Source organism: Eriocheir sinensis, chromosome 14 (assembly GCF_024679095.1).
Source record: "Eriocheir sinensis breed Jianghai 21 chromosome 14, ASM2467909v1, whole genome shotgun sequence".
In the NCBI taxonomy this organism is placed as follows: Eukaryota; Metazoa; Arthropoda; class Malacostraca; order Decapoda; family Varunidae; genus Eriocheir; species Eriocheir sinensis.
The window spans coordinates 7,183,699-7,199,056 of NC_066522.1; the positions used below are offsets into that span (position 1 = coordinate 7,183,699).

The following is a 15,358-nucleotide window of genomic DNA, read 5'->3' on the forward strand; positions in this document are numbered from 1 at the left end:
CTTCTATCAAGTAATTATTATGTTCATAATCTTTCATGCAGTGTCTGTGAATCCTTTTATGCCATTTAATTTACATAATATATCAGAAATATTACTTTCTGTAAAACCATAGAAATCTATTACCAACAAAATGACATGCACAAATTATTGAAATCTTGGGAATAAACCTAGAACATGCTGAGAAAAAAACTGCTTAAGTAAATATAGATTTCAGTCATCATTTCACCAAATAGTGTCAATGGAAGAATTGAAAAATTGTCCACGAGACACTGAGCACCACTGCAGGTGTGTGGTTCATATCAAAACTGTTGTAATTTGTGATTTTGGCATATTAATACTGATTTGCAAGTCAGCTTTGTTGTGTTGCTTTATATACACACATTGGACATTTTTTTTTAGGTCCATAACTCCCTAAATTTATGAAAAGAACATAAATTCTGAGTAATACTAACTGCAATATTTTTCTATAATGTTAGAAGCTTTACTCTATTAAAAGAAACCATTTTTGGAGGGAGAAGTTATACTATAACATGTTGAACAAGTTTGTAAGAAACAACAAAATCCCATATGTGAATGATGTGAAGGCTTTCCACAGTACAAAAAAATATCAAAAAAGTTTTGAGATGGATGCAAAAGTTTCCATTTGTGGAAAATTGATTGTACCACCTCGTTTATACACGTATATAGTTTACTTTCAAAATATCTCACTAATATATGGCACATAAAAATGTAAAAAAAGGTAACTTTTATGTGTTAAACATGATTATTATTATAAATCTAGATTTTTTGTCCCAAACCGCACTGAATCAGAGCCAGAAGTTGACTTGTTGAACGCTCCAGTTGATGAGATCTCTCTTCGTGGTACTCCAAATTTTCTTTTCATAATTCCTCTCAAGATATTACACTGGAATTTACTGTTCTGTAATACTTTTCCATTTATATATATTTTTTTAAACTGAGACACACCTGAAACTTTAAGATTTGTATGAACAGATGTTACTTTTGAAACAAATTCATCTTACATCATGTACTGGTATGGTATGTTTTGTTTATATGGAGAAAAAAAAATCACTTGAAATATTGTTTGGGAATTTTCATAATAGTCACAGAATGACTTGTCATGGAGCTAAACTAATACCTGCACATACTGAAAAAGAAATGCATGAATGTCTGTTAATAATCCATGTGATGTCCCATGTATGTCCCTAACCTAAAAACATATTGCCTCACAACTAAGTAACAAGCAAAACTATGATGGTTCATATAATGCCATTACCAAAGTAACAACTTTCTACCAGCTGCTGCTTATTAAAGCTTTCACCTAAGCTGACCTGGTCTCCTCACTGTTCCCAGATGCTCTCAGGTCAAGACTTGACTTTGGTCCTGGCCTGGGTATGAAGAAGTCTTCCAGCTTAGAGTCTCTACAGACCATGGTGCAAGAGGTAGGATGTCTATAGATATGTGTTTTATATAATATAGAAAAGAAACAAACATTGAGGTACCTAGAGATTCCTCTTGCAGTTTTAACTTAAGTGAATCTTTCCTTTCATGTTAAAGTTTCAAAGCATGTGGCATCACCACTTATACTTTAGCTATCAAACAATGTTTGGCAAGATCATCCAAGTTGGAGAATAATTCCTTGTCTAGCAGAATCAAACTGAAATACAGAAAATTGCAAGTTCATATTTAATTCTAACAGTTTTCCTTCCCCTATGACCCATCTTGCAAATATACACATTAATGAATGGCAGAGTGATAGACATTGGTTAGGAGGTTTAGAAGAATCCACACATCACATCTAGAAATGCTTTACTAAGCAGGAACCTGAATGACATAACACATGACACCCACAGATGACCATGGAGGAGGAGGGCCACCGCATGGGGTCAGGTCGGGTGCCAAGGGGCCGGGGGTGCAATGAGAGCTTCCGTGCTGCTGTTGACCGATCCTACGATGTCCCTCTCAATGGCCTCCGCAGCAAAATGGAAACTTGTGAGTAGCTGTTTATGTATTTCAAGATAAAAGTAGACCAAAAGGTCTTCAAATGTTAGGAAATGAAAGCTGAAGTACTATATACATGGTGACAATATGTGTTGCCAAATTTCCAAATTTGCAGCCATGGAACATGAGCTTGTGATAATTTTTCTGAATGAAAATATAGTTAAAGTTGTAGTCCTTGAATTCCCTGAAGTTTGAAATTCAAATTATTTTATAACTTACTTTAAAGGAGGTGAACTTGTTTTGTTTCAGTCATATTTAGAAGTTTAAGTTGAGGTTTTCATTGATATCAAGTTCATAAATATTCTTTTCATCCCTCTATTCTTTTTGAGTGGGAGACATCACTTGACAGTGTCTTTTATTCTGACAGTGGCAGAGGAGGAGTCAGAGTCCAGTGGATCTGGGTTTGGCCGAGGCAATAGTCGGCAGTCATCAGTCAACTCAGCAGTGGAAGACAAAAATAAGAAGATTGGGAAGAAGAAGGCTGGCTTGCTCAAGGGTCTTGGCTCCATGTTCAGGTTGGTACAGAGGGTTCAGGGCAGGATGTGGGTCCTGTTGGTTTGTGGACTTGTATGAAGGATACTAAATGTTGTGAGATGGCTTTTTTTCCCAAGGCTCTAAATCTCTTTGCTTTCCCGTGTTTATGTGGTTGACTGCAAAACTTTTCACAAAGCTATTCAGAGAGAGGGAGAGGGAGTATTTTGTAAAAAACTGTGTGGCAAATTACAAAATTGCCAATATTTTTCTTAATTTATGTCTATTTTTATATGTTAGTGTTTTCAGATGACTATTAACAATAATAATTCACAGGTTTGGAAAGCACCGCAAGAGTGTGGACAACACAAACAGTGGACCCGGCAGAGGAGACAGGGAAGGGGAGAGGGAGGGCCGGGGTGAGATGGACCGAGCAGAGGTGGAGCGACTGGCGGCGGTGCGGCGGCTGCAGCAGGAGGAACACGACCACATGCAGGAGCAGTACAGGCGCCTCATTGAGAACACTGCACGCTCATCACAGGTTTGTATTGGTTTGGTCATTGTAATGCGGGAAGTTTTGCCTTTATAACTGCTCTTCCCTCAAATATTCCCTTTTGTTGTGGTTTTCTTCTCTTTATTTCTGACACTTAAATATCTTTCTTAGTGTTCTACTTTTTTTTTTACCTTTTTTTCTTTCCTCCTGTTCTTTATGATAGTTGATGGGCCTTGGGTTAAAAAAAAAAGAGAAAAATGCCCACAACATGCTGGGCCTATGAAGAATACAGAGACAGATACCAAAGAATTATCAATAGCAGACCATCAGTTAGTTATTCAGTCTGTTTTAGTTATTTTTTCTGATCACTACCCTGTGTGCAGTAGATGGTAGGTGGAATATAAGTAAAGACATCCCTTGTTATGCATTTATTCATTGTAAGACAACCTTATTCAGAAAATGGAAGAAGTAGCTGTTTTACATGTTTCTTTCCCCAATTGTAGCAGCAGCAGCAGATGCGTGGGGAGGATGGAGAGCCATCGCGATCAGAACGGATGCACCAATTAAGAGCAGAGCACCAGCGCCGCCATGCCCAGCGGAACAGAACCTATCCAACTGATGACATGGAGGAGCATTACGAGAGTGCTATCAGACAGGTGGGTTAGTCACACACACACTTCCTGACAAATTTCCTGTTTTATTTTGATTTCTGTGAAAAGTTTAGGTAATAAAATGCCGTTACTGGAAAGGGCTTGAATAGATTATGGAAATAGAGAACAGAGTATTGTAATATAAGAAAACAAGTACCAGGAAGAGGAACTATGATGGCACATTATTTAAACAAAACAAATAGTGGAAGGTAGTTTTAAGCAGTAGTTTTAAAGATTTGTGAATGTAGGGTGTGGTCCATTTTACAGGGCAATTTCTCCTTGTATAAGTGCTTCTGCTTATTAGCATCTAAAGATTTGTCTTTTTACCATTCTGTTTGTTTTAATTTTTATATGGTGGATATTTTGTGTTGAGGCCAGACTTTTGATTTATTTTGCCTTTGGAAGGCAATTTTAATTCTGGTTGTACTTCTGTGTTTGATGGGAAGAACCGAATTAAAAACATGGTACTCAATGTTTCCAGATGAAATTCTGCTCAAACTGATGATTGGTCTTGGCAATTCTAGTTAGGTGATACTTTTATGTAACAATTATTTGGGTTTTCTAACAAATCTATGATGTGTTAAAACTTGACGCTGATTTATTTTTTACTTATTTGTATATTTATTTTATATTGTCTGTGGGTAAAGTATATAAGGTTTGTATTATTGTATACTAAAGAAACTACAAGATTTCAAGGTGTCCTGTTGATAGTGTGGTATGACTGGACAGGCTCCCCCACCCCTCTCCTACCATCTGCTTTATGTACTCCAAGCATGTCCACTAACTATTTACTGCCAGTGAAGGTTATGATTTTAATTAATCCCTCTATTTTCATCTAATAATAGTTTAAGTTTTGCTTACTTTATGGAATATTTACTATGGATTTTTTTATGGTTCATGTAAGGTTATTGTGTAAAGGAATTATATAACACAAATATTGCTATTAATAATTACTCATTTTTGGTTCACTTAAACATCATTGCAATGCTAGACATGAAGGTTTTTTCTCTTTTTTTTATTTTTTTTTTAAGATACTTGAGGTGGCTTTACATAGACATCTGCTGTACAGGTTCCAATTTTCATTGGAATTTGTAATACCATATGTGTACTGTGCAGGAAGTTTACTTATCAGCCACACCATGGAGCAGATGGCAGGCTTCTCAGGCACTGTGACACTTGCAGGTGTGCCTCAGTTTGCTCTGTTGAGTTTCAGTGGCATTGCCACTTTTTTAATTTCTGTGCTTTTATAAAGGCTGTGGTATGCTTCCTTCCTTGCCATTGTCACCATCATCGTACTAAATTCTGCAAAAAGAATTTTGACTTTTTAAGTGTTAGTGTTTTAAGTTAAATCTCATCACATGAATATATATATTGTTTGATAAAACTGATGGGTTTAGGTATCTATCTTCCTCACATAATGGTAACTGCATTGTAATGATGGTTATTTGTTCCACCGGGAAAGTAGTGTAGCATCCTAGATCTTTGACTGACTATCTAACACTGGGCGAGAAATACTTACTGGTCTCTAATTCTAAGTAGGAGTGCTTCACCACTTCTTCTCTCCCAACATTATTACAGATGCTGGATGAAAGAGGACACTTGGAGGCTGACAAGGCAAACAATAACACACTTAATCCTACTGACACCAAGCTGCAAGTAATGTCTGATAAGAGTGTCGTGCATAGGCCGAAAAAGTCCTCTCAACCCTCTTCTCCCTCACCTACTGGCTCCCCCTCTTGCAACTCTTCTAACAACAAAACAAAAGGCACAGGGAACATAAACAGACACTCATTTCATGGCATTGTTAGTAAACCTTCTGGCAAAACTGTTGCTGCTGCATCCCACCGGAACTCCCTCTACGGGGCGTGTTTTAGACCAGACACAGACTCGCCACAGCACCAGAGATCTAAAAGCACTTCAACACCTACAGTCCCAGAGGTGGAAGACATATCTGCCTTTATGGCCTCAAATAAATACATCCACAACAATGATATATACTCAGTGCCGTGTAAAACTGGTAGAAATCCTGATAGGCCAAAGACCAGTGATGTTCAAGATGTTCCAGCTGAGGATCAGGAGAATAGAGTGAATAATTTATCTAATTTGATCATTCAGAAGTCTGTATCTAGCAAGCCTCCCCTTCCTCCTAGAAACAGACCCATCAATAATAATTATAAACCACCATTTCCCCATCATGCCCCAAAGCCAAACTTTAATCCTGCTCCTCCCCCTCCCATGAGTCAGTACTCAACTCCATCATCAAACCAAAGAGTCCATCCTCAGGCTGCAGTATCCAGTCACTCACAGTTCAGTCACATGAATAAAATCAACCCAGACTTTACCTTTTCCTTCTCAAAGACTTTGTCAGACTTTAGACCTGCCTCCTCCTACCTTGATAATACAACTACCAGTAATGCCTGGGATGTAGCCAACAGAAATTTCATCAACCAAAACATGAATGGGCATAATTCTGCTTTATCGGAGTACCGCAATGGCAGGCATGGCAGCAGCAACATGTGTACTGAAGGGAAGCAACGGCCTAGTAGTTGTGGTGTTAGTGGTGGGGCAGTTTGGGGTTCTTTGGGAGTTACCAGCAGGACTAACATTCCTGGCACACAAAAGCATGGCAATTGCATCAGTAAAATATCAGCGCCATTAAGCAGCAACAACAGCAGCAGCAGCAACAGCAGCAGTGGCAGCAACAACAGCAATGGCAGTGCCCTGCGCACCAACTCTCTGCCACGAATGGGTGTTAAGGGAAAGGAGGCAGCCATGTCTGCCCGGGGTTGGCCATGCCCTCCTCCCCCCCCTCCACCTAAGGGTGGCTCAGTTCCATTGGCTGCCCTGCACTCCACTGCAATACTAGACAATAGTCAGTTCTGGGTAAGGGTTTGGATCAGCAGCACCAGCTTAGCATGGCATGACTCCAGCACCAGCATGATGGACCTCACATCTCTTGTAGATTTCTCAGTAATCTTGGTGATGCATGTCTTGCCCTTCCTTATGATGAGTTTGGAGGTGTGGCTACAGGTCAGGCAGGACACCGCATAGCACAGTGTTGTTGCATGAGTGTTGTGTTGCAGGGTGGCAGGCTAAGGCCAGTCCCACCCCCACGTTCCTGCCACCGCCGCTCCCACAGCCAGGACCTGATTGGGGAGAGTCGGCGCCTCGGGTTTATTTGGGAGGTAACCAGGACTGATCCATTGCTAGGGCCGGCCAGCCTTTGTGTTTTGAACCTGTACTGCGAGTGAATACTGCAGTTGCTTGGCAGTACCATAATGTGGTTTTCTCTGCTTGTTTGTTGTTTCAGACTCATCCTCAGTGATGATGCTAGATGCCTGCAAGAGCTCTGAACTTTTAAACTTGTGTGATGAATATCTCTGAATGTACCTTAGAGAGTATTTTGTTTTTTGTGGTCACCAACGAACCTGCAAACTTCTGGGTCTTCAGTAATTGTTGTTGTTCTTGTTGTCTAGGATGAGTGATGCAGTGAGTCACTTGCTGTAGCACTGATAACCTTAGAGAATGCTAGTCTTTGATGGAAGTAATGTGAGATATGCTCTAGTCAGCGAGCCATCTATGTAAAATTTTCTTCTATGAACCTTAATTATAGTATAGATTTTCTCTTTGAAGTGTAATGCACCTTCACATTTTCTTGTTGACTCTCCATTATTATAATCACCTCAGGGTCAACAGATGAGTGGGTAAAATGTAATGTAAGAGCTAACTCACCTCATTGTTCAAAACAGAAAGCCTGAACCAGTACTGTAATATCTACTGACCACAAGACAAGTTCTCAGTAAATAGTATATTGCATACTTGAGGATAGTAAGCTCTTATCCCACAAGTTTGAGTATCTTTGACCCCTCTTATGATTCTGTAGTAGTATTTGTCTTATTCAGTAATTTGTCTTTTTCTCTGATAATCTCTAATTAGGAAGGACCCTTCAGGAGTTACCAGTTACCAGAATATTGTTCCCAGTCATTCATCAACATGCATTTTCCTTGTTTGTATTTTGTGCCCAAGGTTTGGGGGCCACTCAAGAAAAGATCAAAGCATTCACCATGCCAGGTCATAAGTACATGTTGACCTTACCCTCTAGAGGGTCGGGAGTGAAGTGAGTGAAATGTGTTATCACAGAGCCTTTCTTTCACACAGCGCTTGGAGCCAGTGCCCAACGAGCCTCGGCCAGAGGTGCGACATGTTCGTTCTCACAGCTATGACCTCTATGGGGACGGTACAGGGAGCAGGCAAGGAGGGGAGGCTACAGCAGTAGGGGGCAGGCCAGGCAGCCGCACTGCCTATGCTGACCCTCACACTTATTCCCATTATGTAAACTATGAGCAAATCCAGCAGCATTTACGGTAAGGAATGTGCTTTGTTGCGTCTAGATTGATATGATTGATTATTGGAACTTTGTGTTCATTCCTCATGCTTTTTATGATTTTTCTGCTGATAATATTCATGCTATATTTCCTCATATTTAATTTTGCAAAAGTGTTGCTTTTGAAAGTTCTTTTTTATGTGTAAAATTTAGTCTTTTGTTACTTACATCTTTCTAATATAAATCACTCTTCTGCTGCTGATCATTTACTGCTTGGGGTGGTGGTGGTGGTGGTGATGGTGGTGGTGGTGGTGGTGGTGATGATGGTGGTGGTGGGAGGGAATGCTAGTGGTGTCGGTGGTGGTGGTGATGGTGGTGGATATAAATTGTAAGCCTGCATTGCTTTTATATAAGTGAATATGAAAGGTGCTGTATGTACTTGTGGAAACAAAGATTTGTTTTAACATCATGGTTTTCATCGATTCACTAGTTCTAACATTTGATAATCAAGAGATGCACCTAATGTGCTGGGCTCCTAATACCCATTTAAAGTAAAAAAATATATGATTCAGTTGACCTTGATTTATTGCATGTTAATAAATTTACACAAACAGAACCAAAAATGTCTAGATCCAAGGATACAGAGTTACATGAGTGTTTGTAATCTGGAAAATGCTATAATGAGTACAGGAAACAGGACAGTTCACAGTTTTTAATGGTCATAGCTCATTGAAGAAACAAGGGAAAGTTTTAACCCCATCACCATAGGAATGTTTTACATTCACCTTTCTTCCTGGCTTGGAATACACACTGATTTTTGACCCATTAAAAAAAAAAAGCTTTACCTAGAGTAATGGAAGAAACTACATTTAAGACCACTAGCCTTTGGTTCCTTAACAGTATTGTCAGTAGACTGGTAAATGAACAATTTGTTTTTTTCAAAATTTATACATTTTGGTATTTTTTCAAAATTTTTAAATTTATATTTTTATTCTTTTTTTCCAAGTTTTTTTTTTTTTTTTTTTTTCACAAAAGTTTTGATATATAACATATATTTATATAAAAAAAATCTATTTTTATAACATATCTTATAATGAAAAGCTGCAAACATAGATTTAATGAACTTACGACACTAAAACTCAATAACTTTATGATAACTTTTTTTACTTATATTTTACACTGTTTGTCCCTTCACTTGTAATCTAAAACACACTCAGTCAGTGTCTGGTCTTCCTGTTATCTGGAGTGAAGAGAGTAAGTCATGTGACCCAAACCCAAGCCCAAACACCACCGCAGATACGCGCAATTTTACAAAAACTGAGCAGGCACCTCTGGTTGTTACCCAGGGTTAGGAACTTTTATCACCATAAGAGCTAGAGTCGTCACCCAGAGTTAAGGGGTTGAATTATTCTCTTGTTATTTTAATCATCATGAATGGCATGGCTGACAACATTGTCTCAAACTCACTAACCTGGTTCTGGTGTTGAAATTATGTTTAACGTGTGATTGATAATATTCATTCACTAATTCATTAGCAAAAAATGTGTACTTTAAGAATTCATTAACCTAGAAAAAACAATGTCAATATGTTTAACATGCATTTTGTACACTCATGAATATATGCAGTATACAGTTGTACTCTCCTTAACTCAAAATTTAACAAATTTAACACGTCTGACCACCCACCGCTCACCACCAAGTTAACCTACTAATTATGTCTTGTGTTACTAGCTGGACTAAAATACCTTTTCACTGTAGTATTAAATTTAGTATGTTATCACATTTTCTCTTTTATTTTTGCATGCAGCAAAAACAAGGAGCAGGAAAGGCTAAAGAAATTAGCTAGTCAGCAGTATCAAGATTTTCGGGATAAACAGACTAGGTGAGACCCACTGTGTTATAGTTCTACTAACATGGCCAGTGAGTGTTGCTGGCTTCTACGGGTTGTATTATAATGGACTGTTCTAAGCTGCTTTTTAGACTAATGACTTTCATCATGTTCAGGGGAAAGTATGTGACCGTTTTGTGTGGATGCTTTTAGTTGTTTAATTTTGTACCTAAGTAGACCTGCTTGCTGCCAGATGGTTCTGCGAGGCTGGGTGGGGCTGTGGGGCTGGAGGCTGATTGTTGATGGTTTGTTTTCCAAGTCTCCAAACCTTCTGACCACACTTGGAATAAAAATGATAATTTATTTTATATGAAAAGTTACATAAGTAAATAAAGTAAAATTTATGAGTCATGTTTATTATGAAAAATAGATTCAGGCTATTCACATTTTTATCCATGAGTATTACATGACTATTTGTTAAGTAATTTGCTTATTATCTTGACCTTTGAATTGTTTTTGCATTAATGTTAGGGGTGTATGTTCACTGTTGAGTTGGGGAGGAACTAGTATATTTTATTTGCTTCAATTATTTGTCTAATTATTTCAAGTAAATAGTAAGAGTTTGTTGGGGGCTTTTATGGCTAACTCTCCATTATTTTTGAGTGTCTAGAGATCTAACCCCAATAAACCCATGCCATGATGTTATCAATATACGACTGATCACTTTATGATTAATTTTTTGAAGAATGTAACCCAATTCATACAGCGAAGGTTGCCTGTACCGTGACTCATGAAAGATCACTTTTAATATTTTTGGAGTCTTAGGGGCTCTGTCATAAGTTGTGCATGCAACATGTTAGAATGAACTTATCCATTCATCTAACTGGTGCGGACCGTGTGAATGAACTGAACTGAGGAATACCTGGATACCTGAGATATATACACAGTAAAACTTCTTTAATCTGGTTTTAAGGGAACCAGCCTCATGCCAGATTACTGGAAATGCGGGCAATTAGAAAGTATACCATATGCTTTTTTTCTTTTTTCATCTGGTCCCCCTCTGCCAGTGAAGTACTGTACTGTGGTATGAGCTCCTGAGTTGGAGGCAGTCCAAGAGATATATTAGAACAATTGTAAATAAGAGTAAATTATTTTGTTGGTTTCTCGCATTCCATTAGAGTACATGATTAACGTTTATTTTAATACACCATCTATGATGGAAATAATCATAAATTGTACCACTGATGTACAGTTTACACATGTATGTTTGGTTATGTATTCATGCATGAATGGAAGTTAGAAAAAAGTTTGGGGTTTCTTATAATTTACATTAGTTGGGTGAAAGTTTGAAGTGGCCGTGGCTGAAGTCATGGCAGGGTTTGTGTGAGAGGACAGCAGTGGTGTAGGTGGTGCAGCCTTTTAAGGGATGGTGATCATAACATGCCCTGAAGCCACAAGTCTTGTCACTTGCAGGAGGCAGCAGGATGGACCCCCCAGCATACTGTTACACAAGCTGGAGGAGACATTTATTCACGAGTCTATTCTTGCAAGGTATAAATGACATTGCATGTGGCCCACTGAGCCTGCATGATGCATGCCTCAGTCTCCTTGCCCTGAAGCACTTGTTTCTGCCCACACTGGCATTACTCCCTCCTCTTGTGCCTTCACATGTTATTGTATGTTATATTAAGCTTGGAGTGAGTGAATGGAGAGTAAATTTTATTTTATTTTATTTTATTTATTTTATTTTTACTTTTTTTTTTGGGGGGGGGGGGGGGGTTGCAGGTATGGGGAGTTAGGCATGAACTTCCAGCTTGCATTTTGAAAGATGCCATTACAACAGTTTGTTTATAGTATTTCTTTGTGATATTTGTTGAATTTATTTGCTGTCTTAGCATAAGGCAGCCGACTTTTTTTTTTTTTTTTTTTTTTTTTTAAGGTACACAACATTTCTCATTGTTTTGTCTTAAGTACATTGTATATTACTTTGTAGTTCTCATATTGCAGTACTTTTCACACTTCATCAGGTCTTTTTCCTCTATTTGTTAAGTAGGATTTTTCTTGAAACACTTGAAAGACTGTTAGTTTTTGTTATAAACTTATGTTTTGTAACTTATATGTCTGTAATGGAAAATGAGCATATAGCACTGATCCACTGGCTGAAGGCAACAAGGACTCAGCTGTTGGTGGTGGGTCTCAGAGATGTGTAGTTTGGTCCTGCTTTTGATTGTCATCAAATTTTATAAATATTATCTTTGTGGAGTAATTGATATGATCCACTTTGAAATGTGGGAAGCTAGATGCAAATGTACTGCTCTCAAACATCAAGATGAGCAACTAATGAATTTTATATTTCATTAACTCAAGTTAAAAAGAAAATAATTATTGTTTACCTGTTGTCCTACTTGATAAGTGAGTATTATTGAGAAGAATGGTAGGATTTCTTTTACTTTGTTACATTGGACTTGTTTAGGATTTTGTTTCAAAGAATTTGAAATCATAGCCTTACTGATTCATTGAAGTTTGTGTTTGAAAGAATGTGTACAATGTGTTTTAGTGAATGGGCAGTATTGCAGGTTTACACATCCGTCTTTCTTGTACCACACCTGTGCATGTAAACCGCTTCCACTCTAGCAAGCACACCATGAATGTGTGAATACGTGAATCTGAAAAATTATTAAGTCCATCAAATGTTGATATTTTTGTGACAAAATTTGAAATTCAAGTTTCCTTCTTTAAGTGACTTAATTCTTGCAATGGTCTGCAGTCGGGAGGCTCGGGAGTACCAGAGTCAACGTGGGCCAAGGGACTCAGCGAGGGAAAGCCACCACCGGCCTGTCAGCAATTACTACGAGTATGAGAGTGTGCAGGCCATGATCTCCCACGCCCAGGACAGCAGCAGCACCTCCCTCCCCAGGCGGCACCAGCCACCTCCTCCTCCTCCTGGAGCCAAGAGTGAGTCTTCTTGACCAATTTTCCTTCAGACTGGAATGTTATTTAGTTAACTGCTGTTTTTTTCTGTATCTTATCACTGGATGAGTGATGGATGTGCATGATAAAATAAGGTTACTTAATGATTTTATATAAATTATATATAAATTTAATACAAATTAAAATATTTATATCGAGGTAATGTTGTTGCTGTGTGATGTAAAAATGGATTGACAGTTTGACATTTTCTTGCTCTTAATTTTTAGGTGCAGAAATCAGATATATTTTAGTAGATTTCCCTGACATTACTTTTTTCCTTTTAATTTTCCCTAAGCTTACCTTTGACATACACATAAGTATTAAATATCTGGGAGATTAAATAAGTAAAGAAAAAATTGTGTGGCAGATAATGAAGGCATTGGAAGCCTGCACCCGGGAGTGTCCCAGCCCCACCACCTCACCATGTACAAGCCGGGCCCCAGCACCTCTATCCACACCAATCAGTCTGGGCGGAGCAGTGGCATGCCAGGAGCCAGTCATGGCCAGCCCAGCTCTTATCAAAGTCAAGGGGAGAAGGAGTCCCATCGTGTTGATGGGGTGTACTCGTCAGGCTACCGACCAGCCAGCCACTACACGGGGCCTCACCACAAGCCTCCTCCTCCCCCTCCTCACCACAGCACCAAAATAACAGTGCCTGGTTCCAAAGTATGATAGTGACTACAAAGTGTATAGTTGCTGTAAAATATGTATAGCATAATAGTTTTAATCTGAACAAAGGAACACATTAACTAATTTATTGAAAAATCAAAATATTGACTGTGTATATGATGTGTTTGCTGGTGTGTGAGATCACCCTGATCGGGAAGACAATGAGTGACTGTGTAAATAAAGGTGGAGTGAGTGAGTTTGGTCTGGCTGTGGCTGTGTGATGTACAAATGAAGTGTTGTCCCTATCACAGCCAGCCCAGTGGCACGGAAACGCAACATTCCACAATTCTCATTACTTTTATGGCTGTACATTTAAGATTAGAACCACTTCCTTCTTGCCTTTTTAACACACACACACACACACACACACACACACACACACACACACACACACACACACCAAGCCAGAGCGAAGAGTACCCTGTCTTCATAGGTTGTGGCAGCTGCTGAGTTTGTGTATTTTCATTAAATCAAAGATGGCTGTGCAGGGTGTCTGAGAGGTCAGTCACCACCTCGGACTGCCTCAGCGATGGGTACGGCTTGGTCTTGAATCCCTCAAGTGCTCCTGAAATGGTGCCTTATGTTCAGTGATGTGGATGAAATCACCACTTGCCATCCATACTATTGCCTTGTGAGCTATATAGGTTGTTTCATCAACAAAGTTTTTAATTATTGTGATGTTGCTGTCTTTGTAGCATGTCTTTTAATATACATATATAGATTTATATAGAATCCATATTTTCAACATGGTATATTAATGTAGTGAAATCTAAAAAGGATACATTTTATACTGAATTTTATGATAAACTTTATTGCTTTAGCTTTTAATGAATAATTTCTTACCTAGCAATTTTTGCAAGTATAAAATGGACCAATACTTGAATGTGCCAAAGTGACTGGTGGTACATGTCTCTGTGTTGGCAGTGTCCTCTGTACAGTATTTTGTAAAGGACAATTGTATAAATTATTTGTAATATGACTGCTTTTAAAGATTTTTTATACGGTGTTGAGGAAGCCAGGGGGAGCAACTTCAGTTCCTTGCTGTTGTCGTCTGCAAGATGCTGGAGTGTCTCCTTGCTTCCTGAGGAGAATAAAGGAAATATGTGAAACAATTTACCTTGTTGTTTTGGCTCCCTTACTTTTTTTTTTTTTTTTTTTCCCCATTGTAGATGCACCTAATTTGGTAAGGAGTATTTTAGACCACACCAGTAGTAATGATGAAAGGAATCTGCAAGTGAAGCAGTTCCAGGCAATGTTTTATTATTTACTGTCCTGAAATTTTCAACTGATTTTGCACTAACCACACTTGTACCAAATTTATTCTACTCGTCCATCACACCATTTGTGTACCAATTATTACATATCTCCTTAACCCCTACAGTCCGGGCGGGTTTGTCACTAGTCGTGCATGCCGTCCGGGCCTTTTTGCTGAAAATCATATTTCTCACTACAAATTACATGAAAACTACTGAAGGTACAAAAAATAGAAAAGGTCATAGTTTACTTCAATCCTTCTCCTGCATTGTGCAGGAACAACTAGTTTCCTAAGTGTCTTTGTTTCATCACAGTGATGTGATCAAATAAAGTACCTATTTTTTACGCTCTGCGTGGGAGACCGAGGTGGCCTGTGTTCGGCTGTCATTGATATATTAAAAAAAAAAAAAAAAAAAAAAAAAAATTCCCTCCCCCCCAAAAAAATTTCTAGATCTGCCACTGACCACATGTAAGGTGGAATATACTCTCATTTGGTGTATTATAGACCTAGACAATCACAGATTGCCCAAGAGCTCAAAATCACGCCAAAATCTCCATGACGTACCAGTACGTCGCCCGGACACCTAGCCCACCGCTCTCATGACGTTCCAGTACGTCACCCATAATTTAGGTGTCAACTGTGAATTTTTCTAACATATACATATTGTTGCATGTGCAAACCACCAATTTTTTTCTAT

General features: G+C 38.6%; 1 protein-coding gene across 11 annotated transcripts in view; it reads left to right on the top strand.

Moving 5' to 3' along the window:
* The window catches only part of LOC126998380 (partitioning defective 3 homolog), a 108,822-nt gene extending 94,300 nt beyond the window's left edge, over nucleotides 1-14,522 (top strand). For 8 of the 11 annotated variants that reach the window (XM_050859990.1, XM_050859985.1, XM_050859986.1 and 5 more), the window contains 11 exons: nucleotides 1,354-1,442; nucleotides 1,854-1,992; nucleotides 2,369-2,516; nucleotides 2,809-3,013; nucleotides 3,469-3,621; nucleotides 5,194-5,271; nucleotides 7,774-7,979; nucleotides 9,747-9,821; nucleotides 11,241-11,318; nucleotides 12,535-12,722; nucleotides 13,105-14,522. In XM_050859990.1, the coding sequence (XP_050715947.1) occupies nucleotides 1,354-1,442; nucleotides 1,854-1,992; nucleotides 2,369-2,516; nucleotides 2,809-3,013; nucleotides 3,469-3,621; nucleotides 5,194-5,271; nucleotides 7,774-7,979; nucleotides 9,747-9,821; nucleotides 11,241-11,318; nucleotides 12,535-12,722; nucleotides 13,105-13,409 (1,664 nt within the window). In that variant the 3' untranslated portion in view covers nucleotides 13,410-14,522. The remainder of the gene's footprint in view (nucleotides 1-1,353; nucleotides 1,443-1,853; nucleotides 1,993-2,368; nucleotides 2,517-2,808; nucleotides 3,014-3,468; nucleotides 3,622-5,193; nucleotides 5,272-7,773; nucleotides 7,980-9,746; nucleotides 9,822-11,240; nucleotides 11,319-12,534; nucleotides 12,723-13,104) is intronic. The other 3 variants (XM_050859989.1, XM_050859988.1, XM_050859993.1) reach the window with 3 other exon arrangements.
* The last annotated feature ends 836 nt before the right edge of the window (nucleotides 14,523-15,358 follow it).